General features: G+C 49.3%; 1 protein-coding gene across 1 annotated transcript in view; it reads left to right on the plus strand.

Moving 5' to 3' along the window:
- The first annotated feature begins 358 nt into the window (after positions 1-358).
- Clic6 (chloride intracellular channel 6) overlaps positions 359-25,406 on the plus strand; it is a 39,709-nt gene continuing 14,661 nt past the window's right edge. Inside the window, exon 1 of the mRNA XM_026393578.2 lies at positions 359-1,417. Coding sequence (XP_026249363.2) covers positions 359-1,417 — 1,059 coding nt within the window. The remainder of the gene's footprint in view (positions 1,418-25,406) is intronic.

Raw genomic sequence — 25,406 nt, forward strand, 5'->3', positions numbered from 1 at the left:
CAGGGGGATGGAATTGGCTCCAAGGACTTCTGATCAACCCCAGCGCAGTGGACAGCGGGTCCCGCACTTCAAAGGTGCCTGCACTGCACCTCCAGGCTCCGCGTCCAGACTGCAGTCGGGTGAAAAAAACGGGAGAATCACTAGAAGAGCCCACAGTCCTTAAGCCAGCGAGAAGGGGCGCAGCGTCTTGGGGCAGAGAGGAATTCGCTCCGCACGAAACTTTGGCGGTCAGAGTCCTGAGTGGGGCGACCTCCCGGAGAGGGCGCAGCAGTCCCCGCACCTCGCTCCTCGCTAGGCGCCACCAGCACCTCTGCTGCGTCAAGGAAGGGTCTCCGGTCAAGGACGAGAATCTGTGGCCATGGCTGAGGCTACCGAGCCAGAGGGTGGCGCTTCGGGTCCCCAGGGGCCGGCCGAGGACCCAGCGCTTCTGGCCGAGCGACAGGGCGAAGCCGGGGCCATAGGCCAGGAGGCGGAGGGGCGGGAGGCGAGCGAGGGCGCCGCGGAGGCGCCCGGGGGAGAGGGGGCGGGCGCAGCGGCGACGGCGGCGGACCAGGAGGAAGAAGGCGAAGGGCCGGACCCAGGGTGCACGGAGGAGCTGTCGCCGGGAGCGGGCAGTGGCCCCGGGACAGAGACTCGCGGCCCAGGGGGAGCGCAAACCGAGGCGGAGGAGGGCGAGCCGCGGGGCGCCGAGGCTCCCCAGGGAGGGGAGGCGGCGGACGGGCAGGTGGAGGAGGCGAGCCCGGAGTGCGGCGTGCAGGGCGAGGCCGCAGGGGAGGCTCAGGGGGTGTCCGGGGAGTCCGGGGACCCCGGGATCCCAGTGGCGCAGGAGGAGACGGAGCACGGGCTGGAGGCTCCGGGGGTCACCATAGACGCCCAGGGATTTTCAGGGGACAGCATGGACGCCCAGGGGCTGGCGGGAGGGGCGCTAGAGGCAGACGGTGAACTCCAGGACCAGGACCGGGAGCAACAGAGTCCCCAGTCCCAGTCCGAGACCACTGAGGTCGCTGTCGCGGAAACCGGGGGGCCCAGCCCGGAAGAGTCTGCAGGAGCCACGGGGGAGGTGGGGTCTGGAGAAGCGGTGCCTGGGGACGCGAAGGCAGATGCTGGCGAGGATGGGGACTCGGGTGGGGGCCAGAGGGAGATGGAGGCGGAAGACGAGAGGCGAGAGCCGACCCCGAGCGAGGATGCCTCGGCAGTTGGGGGAGAGGAGGAGCCCCCGGACGGCACCCAGGATCGGGAGGTGGCCGAGGAGACGGGGCCCGAGGAGCCCGAGGCCAAGCTCAGCAACCACCTGGCGGAGGAGGGCAGCGCGCAGGGCAGCGACGAGTCTGCGCCCGAGAACGGCCGCCGCGAGAACGGCGAGGCGTCGGAGGAGGGGGACCCGGGGCAGGAGCACGACATCACCCTCTTCGTCAAGGTAAATTTCGCTTCCCCCAAATTTTAGGACGTCTTCTCTCGTCTTGGTCCCCTCGGATCCAAGACGGACTCGTGGGGAGGTTCCTTCCTCCCCCGTGTCCTAACTGTCACCAGGCGTTCCACCTCCCCAACTAGGTTTTCAAGAAGAGTTGCAGGAGCATTTGGGGGAGGGCTAGGGCTAGGGCGGTGGATAGTGCGGGTGTGGGGTCAGCATTCCACTGTTTTTGTCCTGAAATCCTAACTGGACCCCCTGGTCGGGAGGTTACTAAAGAATTAACTAGGGGGGCGGGACGGATCAAAAGTGACAAGCCCTATTGGTGTTCCAAGGATTTTTGCCAAAGCAAACTCTGATCCCTGAAGTGAAACAATGCAAACTGGTAGGTTCAGTGTGAGAAGTAGCCCCAGGACTGAAATCCCAAGGCCCAGAGCTGGTCAACAGTTTTAAGTTTCAAAAAGCAATTCCGTTTTAAGAACCCCAATGCGTTTGGGAGGAAACGGGAAACTTATTTGCCTATTATCGTTTTCATTGAGCATCTCACCATTTACTTTGAAAGAATGCAAGAGGCTGCTGACTTGACAATCATCTGCCTGTGTGTGTGTGTGTGTGTGTGTGTGTGTGTGTGTGAGAGAGAGAGAGAGAGAGAGAGAGAGAGAGATTCTATCTCACTTCAGTTGGGAAGAGAGCAGTGATTTAATGTGTGAAGGAGTCTGTAGAGAAAAGATGGAGGAGACAAGAGGAAGGATGTCTTGAGTTTAAATAAGTGTTTTTACGAGGTTCCAAAAATACATGGGCAAAGTCCAGTAGCTGCTCACACCAGAAGCTTTGTTAAAAAAAAAAAAAAAGCCATTCTGAAGAACTTTGGCCAGACCCCTGGGAAGCTGGAGATAATAAGATCAAGAATGTGCATTCTCGTTGAATTCTAATCCTTTAGAAATACTTTCAGGCTTATAGAAGCCTGTTGTGGCCTAAACTTCCTGGGCTGAAATGTTAATAAGTAAAAGGGGTGGTGGTGGTGGGGTTCCCAAAATGATTCATATCAGAATTTCAAGGAGTGTTTAAGTGGCAAAGAACTTGGGGAGAAGCAGGCTTGTGTTAATTCTATAGTGAGAAGGAGCTGTTCCCAGCAGCATTTTTTTTTTTAAGACACTGGAATGAAACATCAAATGATGCATTGGGGCATAACCTGAGGGCACAAGCCCTGGGAAGGCTGTGGGAAGACTGGGTGTGTGCTGCCGGTCGGTTCAGCCCTACTTGGTTTAAGGAACTTTCCATTGCTCTGGTGGCATGGCTGCAGGATTCCAGCAAATGGTCTTGTGTTACAGCTTCTTACCTTTCTCTTGTTTCTGTCGGAGTCTCTTCAATGTAGTCCCTTCTAAATCACCCGTGAGCCAGGAAAAACCCAATCATTTTGCTTCTTAGTGTACAATTATTTAGTTGTTTATTGCAGAATTTCAGGTGAACCCATATTCCGGAGCCAAGCACAAGCCCTTCATGATGTTAACCCTCCCCCTTTCTCTCTGGCCTTTCCTGGGTATTGCTGGGGAGTCCCCATCTTTTGTCACTCCTGGCACTATGGTGTCATTCTTGGTATTTATTCCTTCCCGCCTTGAAATGTCGCACACACTGTGCCCTCTGCCTGAAAGGCATCGCTCCCACTTATTCCTGTCCCTGTCTTCGTCCTGATGGTTGGCTGCATGTCCAGGAGTCAGCGTGGACTTCACCCCTTCTGGGGAGGCTTTTCCACCGCAGTCTGGGTTGGATGTCCCTCTGTTGACGTTTCACGCACACATGGCACTGTCCTTGTCTCTTTTCTGGACTGTGTGAAATGTATCATTATGTCCAGGACAGAATGCAGGTGTGGGCCAGAGGAAAGTCTGAATGGGTGACAGTCTGTATGAGTATAGTATTGTAGTAAAAAACGTGCACTTCAGAGCCTGTAGGGCTGGAATCAAATCCTAGCTCTGCAACTTTCTTACCGTGTGACCGTGGGCAAGGAAGGTATTCAGCCCTTCTGTGCCTTTGTTATCTCTTGAGCAAAATGGGGACAATGATAGGACCTACCTCCTGTTGTGGAGATTCAAGTATAGATTCCATAAAGCCCTTTGAGCTCTGCTTGTCTTGAAATAAGCACGGTGTAGATTTGGGTGTTTATTGCTATGTCTGCCTAGCTCCTTTATGCTTCCGTTGATTCTGTATGGAGACTGTCTCGATTTCTTTTTGAAGAGAAAATTCCTCTAGGTGTCTAATTATGTCCATTCTTTGGGGAATAAGAGTGTTGTAAAAAGTGAAAACAGTTCCTTTTCTCAATGCTGTTCAGGAGTGACTGTAGGCTAAGGCCAGGGCAGCTCAACCTCCATGCAGTACTTGGCTGGGTGTTCTAGTGTCCTTTTTATTTATAATTTTCCTTCAGGGAAGCAAACAGTGAGGCCAGCTAACTTCTGAGGTTCTCTTAAGATGTGCCTCATCTCAGTAAGCCGTCTCAGTTTCTTCCCATCATTCTCCGTAAAAATAAAGGGGGTCACAGAGGGACTAATGAGACCCCGAAAGCAATGAACAAGCAAAGACCTTTGGGCTGCCGTATCCTCTGCGTTTGTAATAGTTGATTTAAAATACTTAACCTGGCTCAGATACAGATTTCTTTGCCAGATTTAGCCTTTTCTGGGTTCCTTCTTGGGCTCTGTTTGAGGTGGAGTCTGCATTTCACAGTGGACACGTCACCTGGGTTTTGTTGAGTACTCATGGTGGGTAGGGTTCCCCCACTTTGGACCTAATGGCATTTATTTATTTATTTCGACCTTTTAAAAAATTTTAACACTAAGGTTTTCAAAATGTGCATTATCACCATACATAGCATGGGATTTGTTGTAATAGTGGATTTTCTGCGGTGTAGCTGGAACATAGAATTCACAGAACTGCTCTGTAGGAAGAGTCCCTCCAGCCTTCATATGAGGCCTAGGAAACACATTTTAAAATTAATTAAGCCACATTCTATTTGTGAGCTTTAACTTTTACTTTTCTTCCTATTCTTAAAAACAAACATATTGGTTACAAAAAGATACCAGAAAGAGACCTAGTAACCTGTAATAGTAATTCTTTTTTTAAAAAAAAATATTTATTTTTTAGTTGTAGTTGGACACAATACCTTTATTTATTTTTATGTGGTGCTGAGGATCGAACCCAGGGCCTTACATGCACTACTCGAGCGCTCTACCTCTGAGCCACAACCCCAGCCCCGTAATAGTAATTCTAATTGCTTCCCGTTGCCTTCTGATTTTAGCTACCTGATAGATTATATTCCCATCTTGATGAAAGTCATCCTGTTGTTAGCTGCCTTCGTTTTCTTCTGTAAGGATCCAAGGCTGTATTCTTGTAAAAGAGCCAGAACCCCATACAACAGCCCACAAGTCCTCCGCGAATGATCCTGTGGCAAATCAATCATGGATCATGCTAATTTTTAGTTTTTTTTTCCTCCCTAACGTTTCTTTAGAAGCATTAACTATATCATCCCATTCCAAGGTAACCAACCCCCCAGTCATATTTTGTGAGAGAAGTTTTTTCCTTCTTTACTCACAACAACAAAGGGTAACACAACACAGAAGCAGCAAACAAGACACAAGAGCTGAAGTGGTTGGTGACGTCTGATTCAGCAGGGGCACTTTGAGGCAGGGGCTAGGAGTGGGTGCTCAGAAATATGGGTTTCCTGGCGAATTTTACATGACTCTAAAACGCTCTGTGTGACCCGGGAGTGATCCAGGGCCACAGCCTAGGAATTTCTTAAACTGTGCTGTGGACGGCCCGTGTTTAAGGAGAACAAGTCCCTGAGCTCATGCGCTTGCATCATTGGGATTCTTCAAAGAGGTGAAACTGACACCTGATGGAACAAAATGAAACTCGGGACAGACATGGCCTTCGAGTAAGCATCGTCACCCAGAAATGCCAAAAAGAGAAAAGAGGACCCGCTGCATTGCCACACCAGGCGTCCACAGGCACCCGAGGGACCAGCAGCTGAGGCCGGGTGGACCAGCCGGCTGTGGCTTGCTGCACACGTCTCCCTGGGAGCCAGCCAGGGCTGCTTTCCTAACTGTGTGGGTGCCGGGTGTTCTAGAGGAAACGAGTGAGGGTGGGCTTCTGTGCCTTGAATTCTCCCTTCGAACCACTGTTTTGTGGGTTTTTCCTGATTATCATAGAAAACCCATTTGTGAATTACATACATGAAATCAGTACAGTTACTCATGCTGAAAATAGGTAGGACAGGACGTTTTGCTGACTTCGTGCATGAAGGCACGGTGTGGGCCCATGCGGGCCCCGGGGGCCACACTGAGAGCCCCGTCCTGATGGCCTCTGGCCTCACCACCTGGCGAGCAGTGGGCTCTCGGTTGGCGCTTTTTGGTTGGTGCTTCCTGATGATGACGACAGGTAGGTGGTTGGGTTTGAGAGCTACTGAGAAGCAAAATCTGGACATGGCACGGGTCAGTTCCCCACCAGCCCAGTCCAGTGCCCCTAGTGAGAGGCACAAGGCGAGCTTCCTCCTTGGAGATGTCAACATCAGGGCTCAAAGCTGGGAGCTTGGGGAGCTGTGGCTCTGTCCTGCCTGGTGCACAGGCCGCTGCTCCCATCCCTGTGTGGGCTGACGGCTGCATGCTTCACGGTAGCAATTGTGTTCCTTGCCTTCAGCGTAGCCCTCCCTTGGTGTCCTTCATGTCCTTGGTCTCACATGGCCAGCCTTTCTCCCTGAGATGCACTCAGCTATCCTATCTCCTCGGGCATCTGAAGTTGGCAGGATATCCTCAGAAATACTACACTGGGTCCTCTAAGTGTGTAAATTTACCCTTTTCATTTCACGTGCCTAGGTAAGACCAAGGATTTGAAGGAATGTGTATCAGGGATCAGCCCACCCTCTCCCCCATTCTTAGAGAAGCCTGGAACCTGAAGCCTTGTGCCAGTCTCATTCCACACCCACGAAGGGCCGTGTGTTGGAAACCACGCTAGAACCTTGGCAAGTGTCTTAGTCTATTCTGTTGCTATAACAAAATATCCAAGGCTAGGTAATTGATAAAGAATAGAAGTTTATTTAGTTCATAGTTCTGGAGGCCGGAAAGTTCAAGAACATGGTGCCAGCCCCTTCTTGGCATCTATCTGGTGAAGGCCAGATGTATCATAACTTGGTGGTGGGTATCACGTAGAAGACTGAGTTTTAGAGTGCTGTCAACTCAAGGATCTCTTCCTCATCCAGTTGATTGAGTTACCGATAACCATCATGAGGGCCCACTCTCACTTCTAAATACCACGGACATCTGAGTTTGGAGTATAGCTGCCAGCACATGAACTTTAGGGGACAGATTCATACCATAGCAGCAAGACTGAGAAGGTCCTTGCCTCCCAGAGCGCAGCTTCTGTTACAAAGGACGGATATTGAGCAGTGTCATACCTCATGCCAACGTCACGTCTCCCCTGCGCTGGAGCCGAGTGGCAAAGACCGAGTTGCTTTATCCATCTCTGTTCTCTAGGCTTTAGCGCAGTGCCTGGCACTTGAGAGATCCCAGTTAGTGCACGTGTGAAGGGAAGGAGCATGGGGGTGAGCGAGAGGCTGAGGGGCCTGCAGCGGGAGCTCCCTGGTATTAGGAGTGTGTTTGGCTGCAGTCAGTAGATGAGCTGCTAACAAGGGGGTTTAAACTACAGTTTGTTCTTATCCTTACAAGAAATGGGATGCCGCAATTTAGCCACCACGGAGGGCACAGACTGACTCTGTGTGTTCTCTCTCCCTTGATCATCAAAAGCTGGCTCCTTTAGCCTCCAGCATCAGATCTGATCCAACACCTGGTGCAGGAAGAGGGGGAAGGGCTGGGGCTTTGTCCCCCAACCTGGAGGAATCAGGGGAAGGGCCCCTCCCCACAACTGGAGGGGACTTTCCTTCAGTCCCCTTGGCTGGGGCTGGCTTCGTGCCCGGGCCCCCTGCAGGCCTTACCTAGGCCCCAGGGATTGGGAGTGTGGGGTGGGCTGGGGTGGGCTGAGGTGGAAGGGTGTGACCAGTGTGGCTTAGACCAGGGTCAGCAAATGATGTCTAACAGGTCAAAACCAGGCTGCCAGCTGCTTTTGTCCACCTGCAACCTAAGAACGCTTCTTCCCTTTGTAAATGGTTGAAAGAATAGCAAAAGAAGGAGATTTCATGACACACAGAGATACATTCCATTGTCAGTGCCCCTCAATAAAGGTTTTTCTCCTTTTCCTGGACCCAGCCGTAATTATATTTACATGTTTTATTTATGACTGCTTTCCCTGCAACAGCAAAACGGAGTCATGGGACAGAGACTCTGTGGGCCTCAAAGCCTGGGATCTTTACTGCTGGGCCCTTTAAGAGAAGGTTTGGTGACCCCCGAGACCTACTTTGACTCATCACCCTGGGCAAGATGCACTAACATCCTGAAAGAATTGGAGTTTTTTTTATAGAAAAAGGGAAATGGCTCTGAATAAAGAACCCACAGGTTCTATCACAGCAAGAAATATTTAAGACACTAAACATCATATATATATATATATATATATATATATATATATATATACACACACACACACACACACACACACACACACAGTATGTATGTGTGTGTGTGTGTGTGTGTGTGTGTGTGTGTGTATAAAGTTAGAAATGTATTTTGCAGGCTGGGGTTGTGGCTCAGTGATAGAGTGTGCGCCTAGTGCGTGTGAGGCCCTGGGTTCGATCCTTAGCACCACATAACTAAAAAAATAAATATTAAAAAAAATGTATTTTGCTTATGAAGTCCATACTTTTTATTTAAGTAAAGTAAAAATGAAATATACATTAAATAGGTTCATACAGAATTTGGAACAATATGTTCATGTGGCCCATGGATTTCTTTTGTGACCTCCCATGGCCCCACTCCTTAAAGGTTCCCTGATCTCTCAACTGTGAAATGTACCTACTATTTATTTAAAAGATAATACAGTAACATAACAAAACTTACACACATGAAGATATAATACAATGAAATATGTCCTCGTCTACCTTGGAGGTCCAGCTTTCCTGTTTTTTGTTTGTTTGTTTGTTTCTTTAGATAACCACTAAATATCTCTTTCCAGGAAGGTTCTGTGCATATCCAAGCATGAATGTAAATATCCTCATTGTGTTAGCTATCGACGGCTGTGCAACAGATTACTCTGAGACTTAAAACTTTAAAACCACAGACATTCTTCCGAGTTTCTCTGTGTCAGGAATTTGCGACGGGTAGTTGAGTGGTTCTGGTTCATGGGGTGGCAGTTATGGTGTGCGCTAGGGCAGTTGTCTTGTCTGAAGGACCAACTAGGCCGGAGACCCACTTCCAAGATGGTAGACTCACATGTCTTTGGCAGGATTGGTTCCTCATCCGCTGGGACTCTTTCCACAGGGCTGCATTAGTGCTCTCCCAACGTGGCCTCTGGCTTTCCCGAGAGCAGGGATCTAAGACAAACCAAGGAAGAGGCTTCCACCTCTTTGAGGCCGCACACTGTCACTTCTGCTCTATTTTGCCTTTTAGGAATCACTCACTAAGCCCAGACCTCAGAGAGAGTGGCATTAGACTCTGCCCCTTAAAGGAAAAGTCAAGAATTTGTGTACACATTTTTAAAGACCCCATAGCTGCTTATTTTCCTCCACAAAAAAATGAATGCACTGAAGATATGTTGGTCTTGCTTTCTCCCTTTAACATTATATCCCGGGACTCGTTCCTCTCAGTGCCTAGAGCTCTCTCATGAACTTGTTAAAATTTCATAGTATTTGGAGATGGGTGTTCCCTATACTCGATCCCTCACCGGTGGATATATAGGCCTTTATATCCACAATCAAAAAGATGGTTAAGTGATAGTGTAGTGAATATCCCCAGAGATGTATGATTAAATATCAGTTAAATTCTTTGAAATATCATTGAATACTTGAAATTTGACAACCTTTTCCAAATTTCCTCTTCCAAGAGGCAGTACCAGGTAACAATCTTCTCTGACCCTTGATCAATGCCACGTTTACTCCACTGGACCTCCCCACCCAAACTTTGAATCTGCAAAGTGAGAAATGATGTCCATTGTCTTTTAATTCATGTTTCTTTTATTATATGTGAGATCGAAGATGCTTTTATGTATTTAAGTACTATCAGTGTCTGTTTTCTGTGAGCTGGTTGTTGACATCCATTGCTTAATTTTCAAGTTGGCTTTTGGCTCCATTCTTGATTTTTAGGGTGAAGAATGTAGACCCTTTTCTGACACACGGGTTGCCTTGGTTTTTCTGGGAGTGCGTTGACTGGAGTCATTCACTCTCATAGTCTTAGTAATCTCTCATAACCGATGCGTGGGAATGTGAAGCTCAGGCTACCTGGGTGCTCTTGCGATCTTAAGCTTCATTCGCTGGAGCCTTTAAATGCTCTGTTGTTCTTTATATTCCATAACTTATTAAATCCTGAGGGATTAGATATTTCCAGCTTTGCTTTTCTCTCTTTTTAATTATCAGGTACATTTTAGCAAGCGCATGCACTTTCAGAGTGGAACTCTGTGTTAAATGCAGAGAGCTCCTAACGGAATTTAAACCGCGTAGAGAGTAGGATCCAGCTGTGCCCACATGACCCTATCTGAAAATGCCAGGTGTATCACTTTGATCTTTTGTGCTCTCTACTGAAAGAAATTTGATTCCCATGAATCAAAACCCTTGGGAAAACATCGTCTGTGATGCAGCGACAGCAAAATACTGTCCCTAGAGGGGTGTCTCCTAGACAGATTTCCCATTTCTGCTTCCACCTGCTGAAAGAGTGAATCAACAAACTCACAGAGAATGGAGACGGATCTCGGCCGGAGGTCTAGTGAACTATGCAGGATCATGAACCTCCTCATGGCTCATGTTTGGTGAGTGGGAGGGGGAACTGAATACTCTTAAAGATGGTTTGGAAACTTCTGAGGGGGAGACTCTATTGAGAAACAGGCAGCGTTGATAGACACTTTTATGCAGTGTGCAGGGGCTAAGTCTAATCTTATATGCGTGTGCAAGAAAACTTCAGTTTTAAAAATAGTCTTTAATTCCGGAATTTTACTGGGTTTGTGAACTCTCCTTCGACTCACTGTTTCTCTCCCTTTCTGTGCTTGACGGTTCACGTAGAAGTCTATTGAGTCTATTGATGTGGAAGAAGTTTTCCAAACTGCCATGTGGTGTTTGGGGCCCAATCCTGGAGAACCCGCTTTCAGAATGGCAGACCCGCGTGTCTTTGGCAGGAGGATTGGTTAGCACAGCATATAGTTAAAACAGATTTACTGGTTACCTTCCAAGGCTCAGACATTGTGCTTGGGGAGGGGGGCAGCAGGGATGAGAATACCCATAGCCAGTGCTTTTCTGGAGCCTGGAGGGTGAAGCAGAGAGGAACAGTTCCCCTATGGTGCGAGGAAGGAAGGCCACAAGGGGTTGTGGGAGAAGGTGGAAAGGGCAGGCAGTGGGCAGAGACCACGGTCAAGGGTGTGTCAGTCAGCTTGGTGTCACCCATGTCACTCCAAGGAGATAATCAACTTAGAAAGGTTAGCTTGACTTACAGCTTGGAGGGTCTAGTTCATGGTTGCTTAGCCTTGCTGCTCTGGGGCTTGTGGCCAGGCAGCACATCATGGTGGGGAGCAGGTGATGGAGCAGAGTCACTCACTTCATGGCCAGGAAGCTACAAAGAGGAAGAAGAGGTTCTGGGATCCTACTGTCCCCTTCAAGACCTCTCATGGCCCCACCCCTTAAAGGTTCCGTGATCTCTCAACTGCGCCACGGTGGGAGCAGACTTTCAGCACGTGGACCTTTGGGAAATATTTAAGATTCAGACCACAGCAGGGGAAGTTTTAGACTCTAGATCTCTGGCCTTGAGGGACAGCCGTCTGCTGCAGGTTGAATAGTGTTATCTGTCCGTCTGTACCAAGGATGGATACCTGAGTGACAGCCACAGAGAAGCATGGCTTCTAGGCTAGGTGGGAAGATTTAGGTGGTCGGTGTGTTTTGTAGAATGTAAAATCTTATCCTATAGCATCTCTTCATCTGAACCCATGATGTTGCTCGAGTCAGATCGTACTTGTAGACATTGGCTCTGTCTGAGGACAGCGACTTAACTATTGAAATACTGTGGGATGCGGAAAGCACCTCTCTGCCACGTGACCAGCGCTGGCTGCATGAAAGAAGGTTCAATTCATAAGTCATTGCTAGGGAGTTTTAAGTTAAAGAGACAAGACTCTAATTACCTTTAAAACCAGCTCCAAGGCAGCTTCTCCTAGCTCCCACCCCCATCCACCTAATGCGGTAGAGAGGTTTACTGAAGAGACTAGCGCGAGAGAGAACACGCCAGGGAGTGGGCTTTTATTGGGAAATAAAAAATTCTGGGGAAAACCCCATCCAATGAAGTTAGTTAAGGGGGGCAGCATCCCAAGGTCAGGGGCTATGATTGGGTCTTCGGGGCAGTGGCCAGACACGCCTCTGCAAGGACAAGCCCTCAGACCTGGAGAAGGGTGGGGAAAGCTCTGACACAGCTGTGTCTAAGCGCCTCTCACCCAGCCCGGGAGGTGAGTCAAATCACTTGCAAGGATGGCCTCCCACATACCTCTCCCCTTGTGTCTACGGCAGGAGGCTACAGCAGGAAAAGTGGCTGAGGACCTGAGTAGGGAGAAGCAGACCAAGGGCCATCGCTACAGTACCCACATAGAGAGGGCCTTGACCAGTGATCTGGGTCACCCCACATGCTCATTTCTGCCATCTCTGTTTTTCCAAAGAAGAAGAAATACAGTGCGTGTCAAGCAGATAGGACAGCCTATCAGGGCCCCCTTTGTGTTTCCCAGTGAGTGAGCGCAGAACGTCCTGCTAGTTCTGACTGTCTTCCACCTCGTGGCCCTCTCCCTGGACAGGGTGGCCAGCTGCTGAGAGCAGAGAAGATGGGGCCATTCTGCTTCTGGCATTATGCTGGCATTTTTTCTAAACTTCTTTGGGACATGGGATGCTCCAGTACAGCAGGCAGAACCGCATTGTGCACCCCCAGCAGTGTCCCCGATAGTACCTCTGTTCCATATTGAGCCCCCGTGGGACCAGGGGCAAGGAGTCAGAGCAGGGAGGTCACAGTTCTGTTTTCCAGGTTGGGGCGCACGAGGGATGCTCTGCTGGGGCTCTTAGGGCAGCGGCCACACAGTGTGTCCCAAACACTGCGCATCTCACAGCCACCGTGTGCTTCCAAGACTGCATGGAGCAAGGTGTCATTGGCCTGGAGATCCAGGGACACAGGTTTTTCCCTAAATGAAGAATATTAACAGTTCACTGGTACCTCTGGTGTCAGGGCCTTGGAGGTGCATTTGAATAACCCTGGAAAGATACGGTCTTTTCCCCCAAATTTGTTCCTTTGAACTCCAAGTCAGACGCTGTCTATCCTGCTTCCCTAACTGGTCAGACTGGATGGAGATTTGGGTTGTACTCAGGGGCTTCTTGGTGTCATTTAACTTTCCAAACAGAGTTCAGTGCTTAAGAAAGCTCAGAGGTGTTAGCACATCAGATGTGAAGGGGACATTCTTTACTCACTGCCGTTTAATCAACACATGGTGATCTTGGAATTCCAAATAGCCGCAGAAGAGCAAAATTTCTCCAGGTATGGAGGTTTGCCAGTGTAAGCACTGCAGACATGCAGCTCTGACCATCGCTGAACATAAAAGAATTCATGATCTGTCACTTTTAGACATTACCATGGTTTCCATAAGCCAGTTCAAGTTAGCAGAAAACTGAGTCTATTAATAAATGATTTTGGGCATTTGGGAACAAACCTGGAATCTCAGCGGGGCAGACTGAAGATGGCCGCACGTTCTTTGACAGGCCTGCCTCTGAGAAGTAGGGTCTAACCTTCCTTCCTCTGAATCTGACTTGACTTTCATGGCTCTTGGCCATCAGTAGAACATGGTGCAAGTGATGCTGGGTGATTTTTGTCACCAAAGGCTGCGTGGCTTCTGCCTGATTCATTGACCATCCTGGGGCCACGTGCTGAGAGGCCACCTGCAGGTGCTCTATTTGATAATCCTACAAGACACTGGGTACCCAGGTAAAGCTGCCTTTCCCTCCTACTCCGACCAGTCTATCCACCAAATGGACACCATGAGTGACCTTTGTTAGTGTCACAGGAACAGAGGGATCACCCAAGAAAGCCATGCTCACATTCCTGACTCTCAAAATCATAAGGTATCTAAAACAGAGATTTTAGGTTCCTAAATTTGGGGGTGTTTGTTACACAGCCATTGGTGACTCAGTCACGTAGCTTACATTTTCCTCTGAACGGGTGAAGTCTGGGTGGTAAAGAGACAGGGCCAAGGTGGGAGGTTTAAAGCAGTTTGGAGTCAGCCAGGCAGAGGAAAGGAACCTTGGTCCCTCTATTTGATGCCTGCATTTTTTCCCCTTTGAGTCACTGTGGGGATCGGAAGACTGTCATTCAAGAACATAAACCACCAGGGTATACAACAACAGGCTGCATTATCAAGCAGACTTCCCAGAACAAGATGTGCCTTTGTTGTAATAATTCCTTGTGAGAATTTTACAAGGAAATAAGCTTTTCATCTCCATGTATAAGCTTCAGTTGGTATCGGGCCATATTATTAAATCAGGATTAAAAATAGCCCTGGCATTTTTCAAGCATAACTCATATATGAGAAAAAATGGAGAGTGCTATGTTATTTGTTCATGTACTTTTTATGACTTGATTCCACCTGCTGTGACAATAGACGCTAACATCACTAAGCCTCTTGCCAGAATTGAAAGCTCCAAGCCTTGGGGTTTGGTAGCTAAGCTACGTGGGTCAACCATTTAATCCATCTAATAATGAATTAATTGTTACAGCCATCGGAAGGAATACATGCAATATATAGCTGGGAATATGTGAAGGATTAGGAGGCTTTTGAAAAGTTCAGATCCACGTTACAAAATTTTATGTATTTCTTTGGATTTAGGTGTGAATAATGAATGAAATTATTTCTAGATTCTAAGGACCTGAAGAGGGAGCAGTGTGCTTTAAGGTTGTGTGTGATCCCCGTGAGACCCGGAGTGAACAATTGGTAGCACGTTGGAGTGGTCAGATGTAGCTTCGCGCTGTGGGGCTGGGTGGCTGGCCGCAGCCATCGAGTAGGCCGACAGGCCAGAGCCCCTGGAGGAAGTGGGCAGCCTTTTATTTATTTAAGAAAACAGAATCCACTTTTCTTTCTCTAAAATAGGGCTTCCTGCACTTAAAGTAGCATTTTTTTTCTTTGTGGTCTTCGGGGAAGTGTGATGCATATCATTTGTGTCGTGGGATTAGCTAGCAGGAAAGCAGTGACCATTGCCAACAGACTTGGACATGAGGGCCACCCTGGCCTCCCTTAATTCCTCTTCAGCGTGGGCGGGAAGGACCCTTCCACTGGTTGCTTCTTTTTCTGCAGGCCTCTTACTTCTGCCACTGGATTTTGTGGGTGTGGCTGTCCTTGCCCATTATTTAGTTGTCCACTAGAGGGCAGCCAAGGGAAGGCAAGGGACCAAGGGTGAGGGGCTCACTGGGTGGTGGTGGGGGCAGCCTTCTGCCTCTTGCAGTGAGGCTCAAGAAACAGAGAGGGCTTCCAGATGGTCAGCATAGACGTCCTCAGTGGATGCTCTGTCCTTGCATCTCGTGACTGCAGGATGGCCTGCTCTGGCCTCCCTCCCCACCCCTCCATAGCACCGCCTTGCACCTAGCCCAGAGGTGGGGGTAAGACCAGTGGGGGCTCCCTGATTGCTGGCACAACTGTGGGGGACGGAGACAGTGACACTGAGCTGAGAGAAGCCTGGGCAGAGGGTGCAGGAAGAAAGATGCTGGGGACCTTGGTGGCAAATCTCATAAATGTGAAACCACGTGAATGAATGGCTTCCCTTCATCTCTAAGGAGACTCACAAGCAGGAGTTCCAGAATTCCAGCTGGGACATCAAATTCTCAGGGTTGCCAGGCCAAAAGCTCACCAAAGCCAGAAGCCCTCCTGTGTTCCATAACCACCGCTGCAGAGGTGACCTTGGCTCCTGGACAGTGGACTGGCACCCTCTCTGTCCTTCCTGTGGGTTTCACTCATGGTATCTCTGTGGCCTCTTGGGTGGTTCAGGTTTAGCAAAACTCGTGTCCACAGGACACTCCTCCCCATTTCGTGGTCGATCGAGCACGTTAGAAAGCCATTCCTTTGGCCTTTAGCAAAGTGAGTCATCCTCTGTGGCGTCACTGTTTCCAAGGGAAAACCAGTCAGGGTACAAATCCCACTCAAGCCATCTCCCCCTAGAATGCAGGCCACTTGTTACTAGTGTCCTTCCCCAAGGAGCACCAGTGGGTGATAGTTCAGCATGAGAAGTTTTAAGTCTGCAAGGTGCCCACGCCTGGGCTGTAGAGTCAGAAACACCTACAATCCACCAAACACTCCCCCTGCCCTTCAAACACCCTGATAAAAACTCTTTCCCCTTCCTTGCCCCTCCTCTTGGTACCAGAAATTAAACCCATGGATGCTTAGCCGCTGAGCCACATGCCCAGCACCACCCCCACCCTCTTTTTAAAAAAAATTTTTGAGACAGTCTCATTGCATTACTGAGGCTGGCTTTGAACCTACGATCCTCCTGCCTCAGCCTCTCAAGATGCTGGGATGACAGGTGTGCGCTCCTGCGCCTGGTTTGAGCTCTTATTTTAATATCTATGGATGTCTCTATTTCAGTGACAGGTTGTCAAGAGCTCTCACAGATGCATGGAAATAAGCCGTTCACTTTTATTCCAATAGAACCTTGCTTTCTAATAACTTTTAAGAAGTTGTGCTCAGCGTGGGGCGAGGTGGGAGTGAGGAGGCAGGTTCTGCTGAGGTGTAGAGTGAGAGCAAAGGCCCATCTCGAGGCCTCTCCCGGCCTGTGTCTTCCACGTGCTGTGGTTTCTGGGGCAGGAAGAGGGGAGAACCGAGAGAAGGGAAGGGATTTGTCGGCCTTCTGTCTCCTCAGTGGCTCCCCAGGCCTTTGGTGGCCGTGATAAGTCCTCTCTTAGGAAGACATGGTGAGTGTCCCTGCACCTGGTGTGTTTCCAGGAGGTGCAGCTTGGAGAAGCCCAGGCTAAGGGGCGTTGGGAGGGTTTTTGGTGTTTTTCCTTTTGGGACTGGGAAAAGGGTGCAAATTAAAACCAGAGACGCTTCCATAGTCCTCTGTTCAGAGCACACACCTTTCAGCATACGACCCATGCTATTTTTTTTTTATTATTGTTTACTGAAAAATGTTATTTTTAGTCCACTTTTTTTTTTTTTAATGTGAAAAGTGCTCTACAAGTGTCTCATTTGGTCCTATACAGGATTTGAAGTCCTCCTTTTTTTTCTGAGAACACACCCTGTGCCTGTGCCCGGTGGCAGATGAGACCTTCTCTGGGGACTGCAGCCACTGAAGATTTTTCTTTTGGAAATTCTTAGGTTTGGTGAATGCTTTCAAACGGTTCCCTGTCCTCGTGGGCTCTGATGTTTCCTGGAGAGCGTCGTCATTTTGGATTCACCTCCGAGACAGGGTGAAAGGGTGCTCCTGGCCCCATCCTGACCCGGCCCTCCAGAAACGTGGCGAGACTAGTTCTGCTGCCTTACCCCTATCTTCCACCTTTCTGCTTCTTCAATCCATTGTAAAAGATGGCTCCGTGACTTTCTTCATCTGTTTCCGATTCATGGGTCAGGAGAGCTTATTTGGAGGTTCCAGCAGGATCGGCTGGAACCTTGTATCTTCTCAAACAAATGACAGGTCTCCGGGGATGAAGGTGAAGGAGGGGTGAGTGGGGGTCCTTCCCTGGTCCAGCTCATGGCTCCCTGTTAATGAGGGCAGGCCACCGCCTGGGTATGATCAGCCCCTGGAGGGCAGTGACCTCACCTCAGATCACAGCCGGATGACCATTGCCTCCCGTTTTCTTCTGAATAGGGGGTATTTTCCTATTTACTGGCACACAAGGAAATATGTGCAGGTGAGTTTACACAGCAAGATTTGGATGCTTCCTCTTTGAATTCCGGTTTCTCAGGCCTTACTTGGCTTTGTCCCTGACCTCTGGCAGTTCCTCAATTAACTAGGCGTGGACTTTGGATAATCAATGAGCCGTATAGAACCCAGTCTTCTTCCATGGTGTCCCTGTGTCCGTCTGCATGTCCGGGCGAAGCGACTCAGTACCCTGACCCTGGACAGCTGTAGCCATTACACAATTTGCCACAAATCAGGGTCATTGGTTTCCGGTCCCTTAGCATGCCTGCCCCCTTTGAGAACAAGAGGCCTTGTTCCTCCCCCAGGTTATGGACAGTTCTGTGATGCTGATCTCAGGCTGGGTTGGGGCGAGGGAAACACGCTCCCTTTTTCTCAGGGGTGAGGGTGGGGAGGGAGTCATCATATTTGCCAAAGAAAGCACGTGGCGTGAAGGTTTCTAACGAAGCCAGGGTGTTGGCTTGGCTGGCCAGTTGGTGAGTATCCTTGTTTGGAGAGTAGCTGATCCCGTTGGGCCTGGGGCCAGGGACCTTCCCTTTGCATGGGTCAGTGCAGGCCAGAGTGGGACATGGGGAAGGTAGAGCTTCCAGATGATTCTGTGATGTCCTAAGCACTTTCCAGTTGGGTTGCTGACCTCTACGGGGTGCCACTCTTTCTGCTCATTGTCAAATCATGCTCAAATTTAGCAAATCAATCATCTCTGACCCAGGAGCCCTTGAACCTGTAAGGATGCAGCAATGACAAGGAAACATGAAATAAAGTCTGACGGCTAAAAGTGGAGTAGTCACCCCTCTGAACACGGTTCCAGGAAACTTCTGTGATTTTCCTAAATGCCACTTTTTTTTTTTTTTTTTTTTTGGATCCTGGCTCCAATTTTCCTGCTTTTGAAACCAAAAGCCAACTTTTCCTGTTTTATATATAAAATGATTTTATGGACTCCTGGTTGATTGTTTGGAGAGTAGCTGATCCCCTTGGGCCTGGGGCCAGGGACCTTCCCTTTGCATGGGTCAGTGCAGGCCAGAGTGGGACATGGGGAAGGTAGAGCTTTTTTTGATTCTTTTGTCTCCTCTAACGGATGCAAAAAGGACAGGGTGGTTTGAGTCCAAAGCTTGTGAAACCTGAGGTTTTGGTTTGGTAGAGCAGGCTTAGCCCCAAGTCTCCATGGCTAGGAGAAAAGGCAGCATCTGGGGAACTTAGCAGGTAGCTGTGGCGAAGGTTTCTTAAGCATGAAGATACAGGCAGAGTTTACCAAATTTGCATTTGAATGGAGAAATCCTACCTCAGGGCACCAGGGACCTCAAAGGCTCTCTAGGCATTTATATCTGAGCTAGGAGTTCTTTGTTTATTTGCTGTTCTTGTGGAAGTTCTTCCATTAAGCAAGACAACTGCAGGAGAAATGAATTACCTAATTGGGAGTGGCTCTTGGTCTGTTTTTCCTTTTAACATGAAGCAAAAATAATAATCCACGAGATCGATTAAGAACTTCAGTTTTGGAAACCAAATCGACTCGACTCCGAGGTGGCTGTTTTTCAGCATTCCCAGTGCTTTGATTTTAGATTGTGAATATTCTTCGTAGCTACAGTGACCAGCTGTGGTAATTAACACTGCTTCTCAAAACCACTTCAAACCCCTGCAAGCACATCCCTACAAAGTGGGGACAAGAGTGTCCTTAGCCTTTGCCACTTCATCTGACGTCTGTGGGAAGGTGTCACCCATGACAAGTTGTAGAAAGTTCTGGAAGATGGACTTGTTCATTTTGTGTGTGAGGAAATGGACAGAGAATGTCTGCTTGTGGGAAGGTTAGTGGCCAAGGGCACTGGTGCCCTGTGGTTGTCCCTGGGGAAGGCCACCACCTGACAGACTGTGGCTTTTTTCTAGACAGTTCTCTGAGATTCAGATTTTCATAGAAAGTGTTGGAGACATTTTAAGACCGGTGGACACTCCCAGACCTCACAAATCATCCCACAGTCAACCTCTGGGTCCTGCCTGAAAGGTTACCCACAAAGCTTCTGATTTCTGCTCTCTTTAGTATGAAAAAGAAAGCGTTCCAAAGTCCACGCTTTCCTCAAATCCCATCTCTTACTTCTGTTAAGAACCATTCAGATATTTCTGAACTGACGAGTTTCAGTCGGGACAAAAGGTTCTATAGAATCCCAGTTGCCAGCTGCAGAAAATTTTCATGTATTTTAATGACCAATACATGAAAATTTTGAGTTGGTTAAACTCAGCTGAGAGTGTTTAAGGCCCCAGACTTTTCCCCCTTTGCAAATAGATAGCCCCAGGCCTTTGGCTGCCTTAACAGTTACAAACATTTTAGAGAAAATTGAAGGGAAAGCAGGTACTGCCCTCCCACAGAAGCGACTTATTTCTGAAGTTTTGCAAAAAAAGCCCAGAGAATTTTGAACAAATTGAGAACGTTGCATTTGAACACTTTTGCGGTTCATCACGACTTCTGTTTTAGGGTCTGCTCTGCCAGCATTTGGGGTGACGCAGGACCCTTACCTACTGTGTACTTTCTCCTGGTCCCCGCCCCTAGTTCTTCAGTGAGGGTTGAGAAATAACGTACCAATCTTCAATTATTATTTTCATAGCACAAACAAAGTCTGAACAGTCTGGCTTCTGAACTCAAATTAAGATGTGTGCTCCCAGTTATGTTTGGGACAGGGTGTCCACAGTGCATAGGACTGAAAAGATGTCACCCTCAAGTCGTTTTTCCAAGGGGTCCAAGAGGGTTGTGGGGAGAGGGAGGCCAACTCCTCCTACTTTTCTCAGACTTTGCTGGTTTTAAAACAGAAAATCCTATGTAGCAGGAAATTCCTGAGTCCTGGCTAAATCTGGATGGTGAAGCCCCTGGGGTGGGGGTGGGGGGGTAAAAAATAGTGTCATTTTCTGTCATTTGGGATGGCAGTGGTTGAGTGGTCAGGATAAATCTGAAAGTGCACCTCAAGACCACCAGGGGGCGCCAACAGCATCTTCCAGTTTCCCCCCAGTTGGCCATTTGTGGGCAGGTCCTGGAAACCAGTTAGGAACCAAGATTAAAGAAAGTGAACCTGTCCCAGGTAGAGCCCTTATCCTCTTGTGCATCTCTTCCCTGTTAAGTTTTTGGACAGGGAGATTCTGAAATCCATCTTGCCAAATTAAAAAGTTGGGGGAAAAGTTGACTGAATCCAACTAGAAAGCTCCATGCGTGTCTTGTCCTCCAGAGGCTGTGGCCCCAGAGGTGACAGGCAGGAACCAGCAGGCCTCCTGGAAGTTCAGGTCAAACAGTTACTGGAGTTCCCAAGTCCACACACAGGAGCTGCAGTCTTGGCTTGATTGTCGGTGGGTTCAACACAGGGCTTCTTGGTGCCGGGGGTCAGCATGCTAATCCCCGGCAGATGATTGGAAAGACTCCATTGCAGGAAGCTTCTAGAGGCAGGCTGAGTGTTACCTGCTTCAAGTTTATCCTTTTCCATGACCATTTAGTTGACCCAGTGAGTTGTCTTGGGGAAAGGCCTTATGGAAATCCAGCTGTATGAGTTTTCTTTTGCTGCTATAAAAAATTACCACGGACTTGGGGGCTTTAAACCACTCGGATTCACTATCTTACAGGTCTGTTGGCGCTTAGCACTCTTGGGGCCAGTGCAGGCCCTGGTCTTACCTGCCTTAGAAAAATTCCAGACTCACACTCTTTTGGCCAGTGACTGGAAGCTGATACATGGATTAGAGTGGATTAGTCAGGTCTTCTTGGAAGTCCCTTGGCCCTGCCTGCCCTATTTGGAAGAAGAGGTGGAACCCTGGGCTCAAATTCCCAGCTCTGCAGGACTCTCTGGTTTCTGCAGGCAGATGCCAGCCTGGCTTGGTCTGCCAGGGTGCTGGGTGGGGGATGAGGGGTCTCTTGTTGATTGGGATTGTACTCCAGGTGTGGGGAGGGAGAGGCAAAGTCGATGTCATTGCTGTGCTGACTTCTGGCAAGTGTATTCTAGAGTGGGAACAGAAGCTGTAGCCCACAGCCAGGGTCCACTGGGGCTGTCAAAAATTCTTCCTTCTGCTGCCCCAGCACACAGGACCTTCATTTTTGGTGGCTCCCCACCCCCAGCCCCATTTTCTGTCGTAACTAATCTCTTTTGTGATCTCCACTTGCTTCTGATATCTATCTATTCTCTTATCATTTTCATAATGATTCCTGCAAGCTACCTGAGTCCTTGCTGAACAGGGATGGGCAAAACAAATCAGCAAACTTCTACTTCTCTGGGGAAGGTCCTACTAGAGGGAGACCGGGAGCCTGTCCATTTGCCTGGGGTGGGATGAAGAGGATGGGTTCTAGCTGACTGCCTGGGTTCACATTGTGCTGTGTGGCCTTGGGCAGTTTCTCTCCCTCTCTGGTCCTGAAAATGGTGATAATGACAGTATCTACGTCTGAGAGGGTAACACAAGGAAAGTGCTAAGAAGAATGTGTGGCGAAGTTAGTGCTACCTTAGCTGCCACCACCACCACCACCATTATTATGTATTTGTAACATCATATATATATATATATTTGTAACAAAGTCGTTTTGTTGTTCACAACCACATTTTTAAGGGACAGAGAAGAGCCATGGTCTTCTTAAAGCCTCAGGTATCATATTTTTGAGAAGATGCATCCAATTATGTATCATCTTCTTTGAATGAGAGGTGGGCGCTGTGCCAAGGTGACAGGTAGGAATGGATACTCCAGCCCAACATTCCTGGCAGGAGGCACCCCCTTGGGGAACAAGGACGCCATCCCCCACCGGCCGCCAGTGGTGTGGGGGATGCCTGGAAGGTCTTCCTTCCCCACTTGGACAGAGGTTCAGATTTTTCTTTTTAATCTCAGGAGTTGTGTGGAGGATCAAAGAGAAACGGCGGCCTTTGTTGAGGGCAGTTCAGGAATTTAAAACGGAGGAGGTCCTGGTTTGGGCAGTGTGTCACCCTGACGGGCACTCACCTCCGATTTCCCTGCTTGCCTGTCGCACTGAGCTGCAGCAGACTTTCTGCACTGGGTGGGGACAGACTGTCCCTGTATGAGCTGGCTCTCAACAGACTTAGAGCGGGGCTTCCCTCTCCTCCCTGTAGATCTCAGACCCTGTGTGTTTGTCCTCTTGCCCAGGGAGCTGAGCATTCCTTATCTTGGCTGTCACCTGCTTGGTGACATTCAAGGGATCCACTGTCCAGCTGATCACTTTATCGATGCTGCTGTGGTGGTGGAGGTGAAGCAGAGGTCTGTTTCTAGGTAACCCTGCCGGACCTAATCATGTCAAAATAAGGGTCTCATCTGAGCAGACGATAGGGTGACCAGCTGTCCCAACTTGCCCAGGACTTGGGGGACAAGGGACTTTCAGTTTTATAATCAGGACAGTCTTGGGATTGGTCACCCAGCAATTGTCTTCTGGGGTCGGTGGGAGAGGAGCGCCCAACAGGCAGGCTGGGCAGGTCTTTGGGGAGGGGAAGGCTGGGGTGACCTGGGCCTGCAGGGCTCCTGGGGGGGGGAGTACCCCTGAAGGACGTGAATGCGGGGTTGGTGCTGCAAGGAGACACCAGAGGCCGGCCCATACCACCCTGTGGAGGATCACCAGGAGGGGACATTGGGGAACCCTGGGGTGCTACACCAGGTAGAGCCCATGGCATTGTGAGTGGGATTCGGAGAAGGTGAGAGGTACCGACCAGACTTACAGAGAGAGACGTGGAGGACAAAGAGTTGACTTACCGTGGTGGCGCAGGGACAAGGAGCATTTTAGGAAGGTGGCCTGAGCTCATTATGGATATGGCAGTTGCCCCAGAGAGGACAACCCTGAGCAGAGTAACTGGCTTAACTGGCTGCTGTGGGAGGGGCAGGAGGGGGAGGGAAGGACGCAGAGGAGGGGGGAGGGTGGGGGCAGGGAGGGAGGTTTGGGAAGGAGGGCCCAGCAGACAGGCCCCTGTGTGCAGGCTTTGTTCTGTGGTTCACCTAATTTCCACCCAGTACTAAGGGGTAGGTGCCATTAGCCTTTCCTTCCAAATGAAGAGAGAGGCCCTGACAGGTGGGCGTCTTCTCTGGGCCCCTGAGAGCCATGGGTGGCACTCCAGCAGAATGACCCCGGGAACCTGCAACTTACCAGGATTAGCCTCCTCTGGGGACAGGAAAGACCAGGGAAGGGCTAGAAATGCCCGGTAGAGAGGGGTTCAGAGGCGGGAAGCAGGCGAGTGAGCCACTGCTCTCCAGGTAAAGGAGGGAGAGAGCCTGGTCTCCGTCCCGAGGACCTGAAGCTGCATCTGGTTTGGGAGAACAAGGGAGAGCCGGATCACCCCATCTTGTTTGCCTCTCTGGGCAACCTGCTTGGCTTCTCTGAGCCTCATTCATTCATCTGTAAAACGGGAGGAATTACAGGACCCACCTTCCAAGATTTCGAAAGGATGAAATCTGATGACATCCACACATGAATCAGACCCATATGGGGATCAGCCGGCAGGCAGGGAGCTACTATCAGATTTTTAAAAATCACCTGAGAAATTGCTGATTTCGAAGGACATTCCTCCAAAAAAATTCTTATTTGGCCAAGAAAGGGCGGGGCTGGTTTTTTCCTCTCTGCCATTTTGTCATGCTGACCTTACTTGAGGTGGATCTCCCAAGCCCTTAGGTTGAACTCCAGTCCCCAGAGGGGAGTGGCCCCCTTCTCCTCCCATTTATGGAATCCTCTTTCCCAGGTGATGGTGGGCAAGAGGCAGCTGCCCCTGCTCAGATTGCCTTAGTTCCAACTCCAAAAGTTCAGACAGGAGACCAGCCTTTTCCTTCCATGGGCAGAGAGTTTGGTGTCAAGAATGCCTTGAGCTCATCAGCCTCCAAAGGTCAAGGTCAAGGTCAAGGTCAAAGCCAAGGCGTGTGCAGCTCTGCAGGTGTTTTGTCCTCTTGAACCTTCACTAGGAGATTTGTGTGGCACCAGACATGAATGCCAGGCCAGGGTCTTGCATTTTTGCCTCCTGGCTGACGATCTGTTTGCTTTGCAATTAAGAAAAAGACGTTGGAAGCTGTCGCTGTAGCTCAGTGGGAAAGTGCTTGCCTGGCATACGTGAGGCACTGGGTTCCATCCTCAGCACCACATAAAAATAAGCAAATAAAATAAAGGCATTCCATCCATCTACTACTACAAAAAAAAGAAGGAAAAGTACTTTGGCTCTTCATTTCCACTTGGAGTAAGTATGGGATGAGTTACTTTTTGAGAGAGAGAGAAAAAAAAAATCAGTCATTCTTTTAGGATTCTACAGATTGGCATGAATATCCCGCTAATTGAGGCTTGTTAAAAAGTGCCCTGAATTCCATAATTGTCTGACCTGGACTGTGCTCAGATTTGGGAGAGTAATGAGGGTGATGCTGACGACGATAATGACAATAACAGCTCCCTTCATCGGGTGCCCGGGATGTTCTGGTGCACCAGGGATTAGAGCCCTGTTTTTTTAAAATGGAGGAAGCCCAGGAGAACAAATGAATTGCCCAAGGCCACATCATTAGTCAGAGGTGAGGCCCATGTCCACTGGCTATCCCTGGCCCCAATGCCTGCACCCATTGCCCTTGACCTTGGAAGAACCTTGCTGAAATTGGAAACGTTAACTTAGACACATGGAGAACATTGTAATTTTTAAAAATTTATAGAATGACTCAAAATTGAGAAGTCGCAGGTGTACTGAAATATTGCACATGAAGGCCCCACCATCGGCCAGCAGGGCCTGAAGGACTGGCTGCCACTGGCTCTGGCCTCTTGCCGGCTCTCTGTGGGTGATGTCTTAGCAGTGAGATTCAGTGAGTTTCAGAAAGGGAAACCATTCATGGATAACCATCTAGAAAAGGAGGAAGAGCTGCTGGGGGCTCCCTGGGGTGGACCAGGCCCCAGGCCATGGGAGCAAGTGCTGCAGACCCTCCGTGTTTTGTTTTTTGCTTTTCTTTTGAGTGTTTCCTTTGTTCTAGTAAACAGCCTGCAGGAGCAGCCCAGATGAGTGAAGATGGGCCCCTGACCCCAGATGCCCACCATGGCCTGGG

The sequence above is a fragment of the Urocitellus parryii genome, chromosome 2, assembly GCF_045843805.1.
Source record: "Urocitellus parryii isolate mUroPar1 chromosome 2, mUroPar1.hap1, whole genome shotgun sequence".
Taxonomy (NCBI): domain Eukaryota; kingdom Metazoa; phylum Chordata; class Mammalia; order Rodentia; family Sciuridae; genus Urocitellus; species Urocitellus parryii.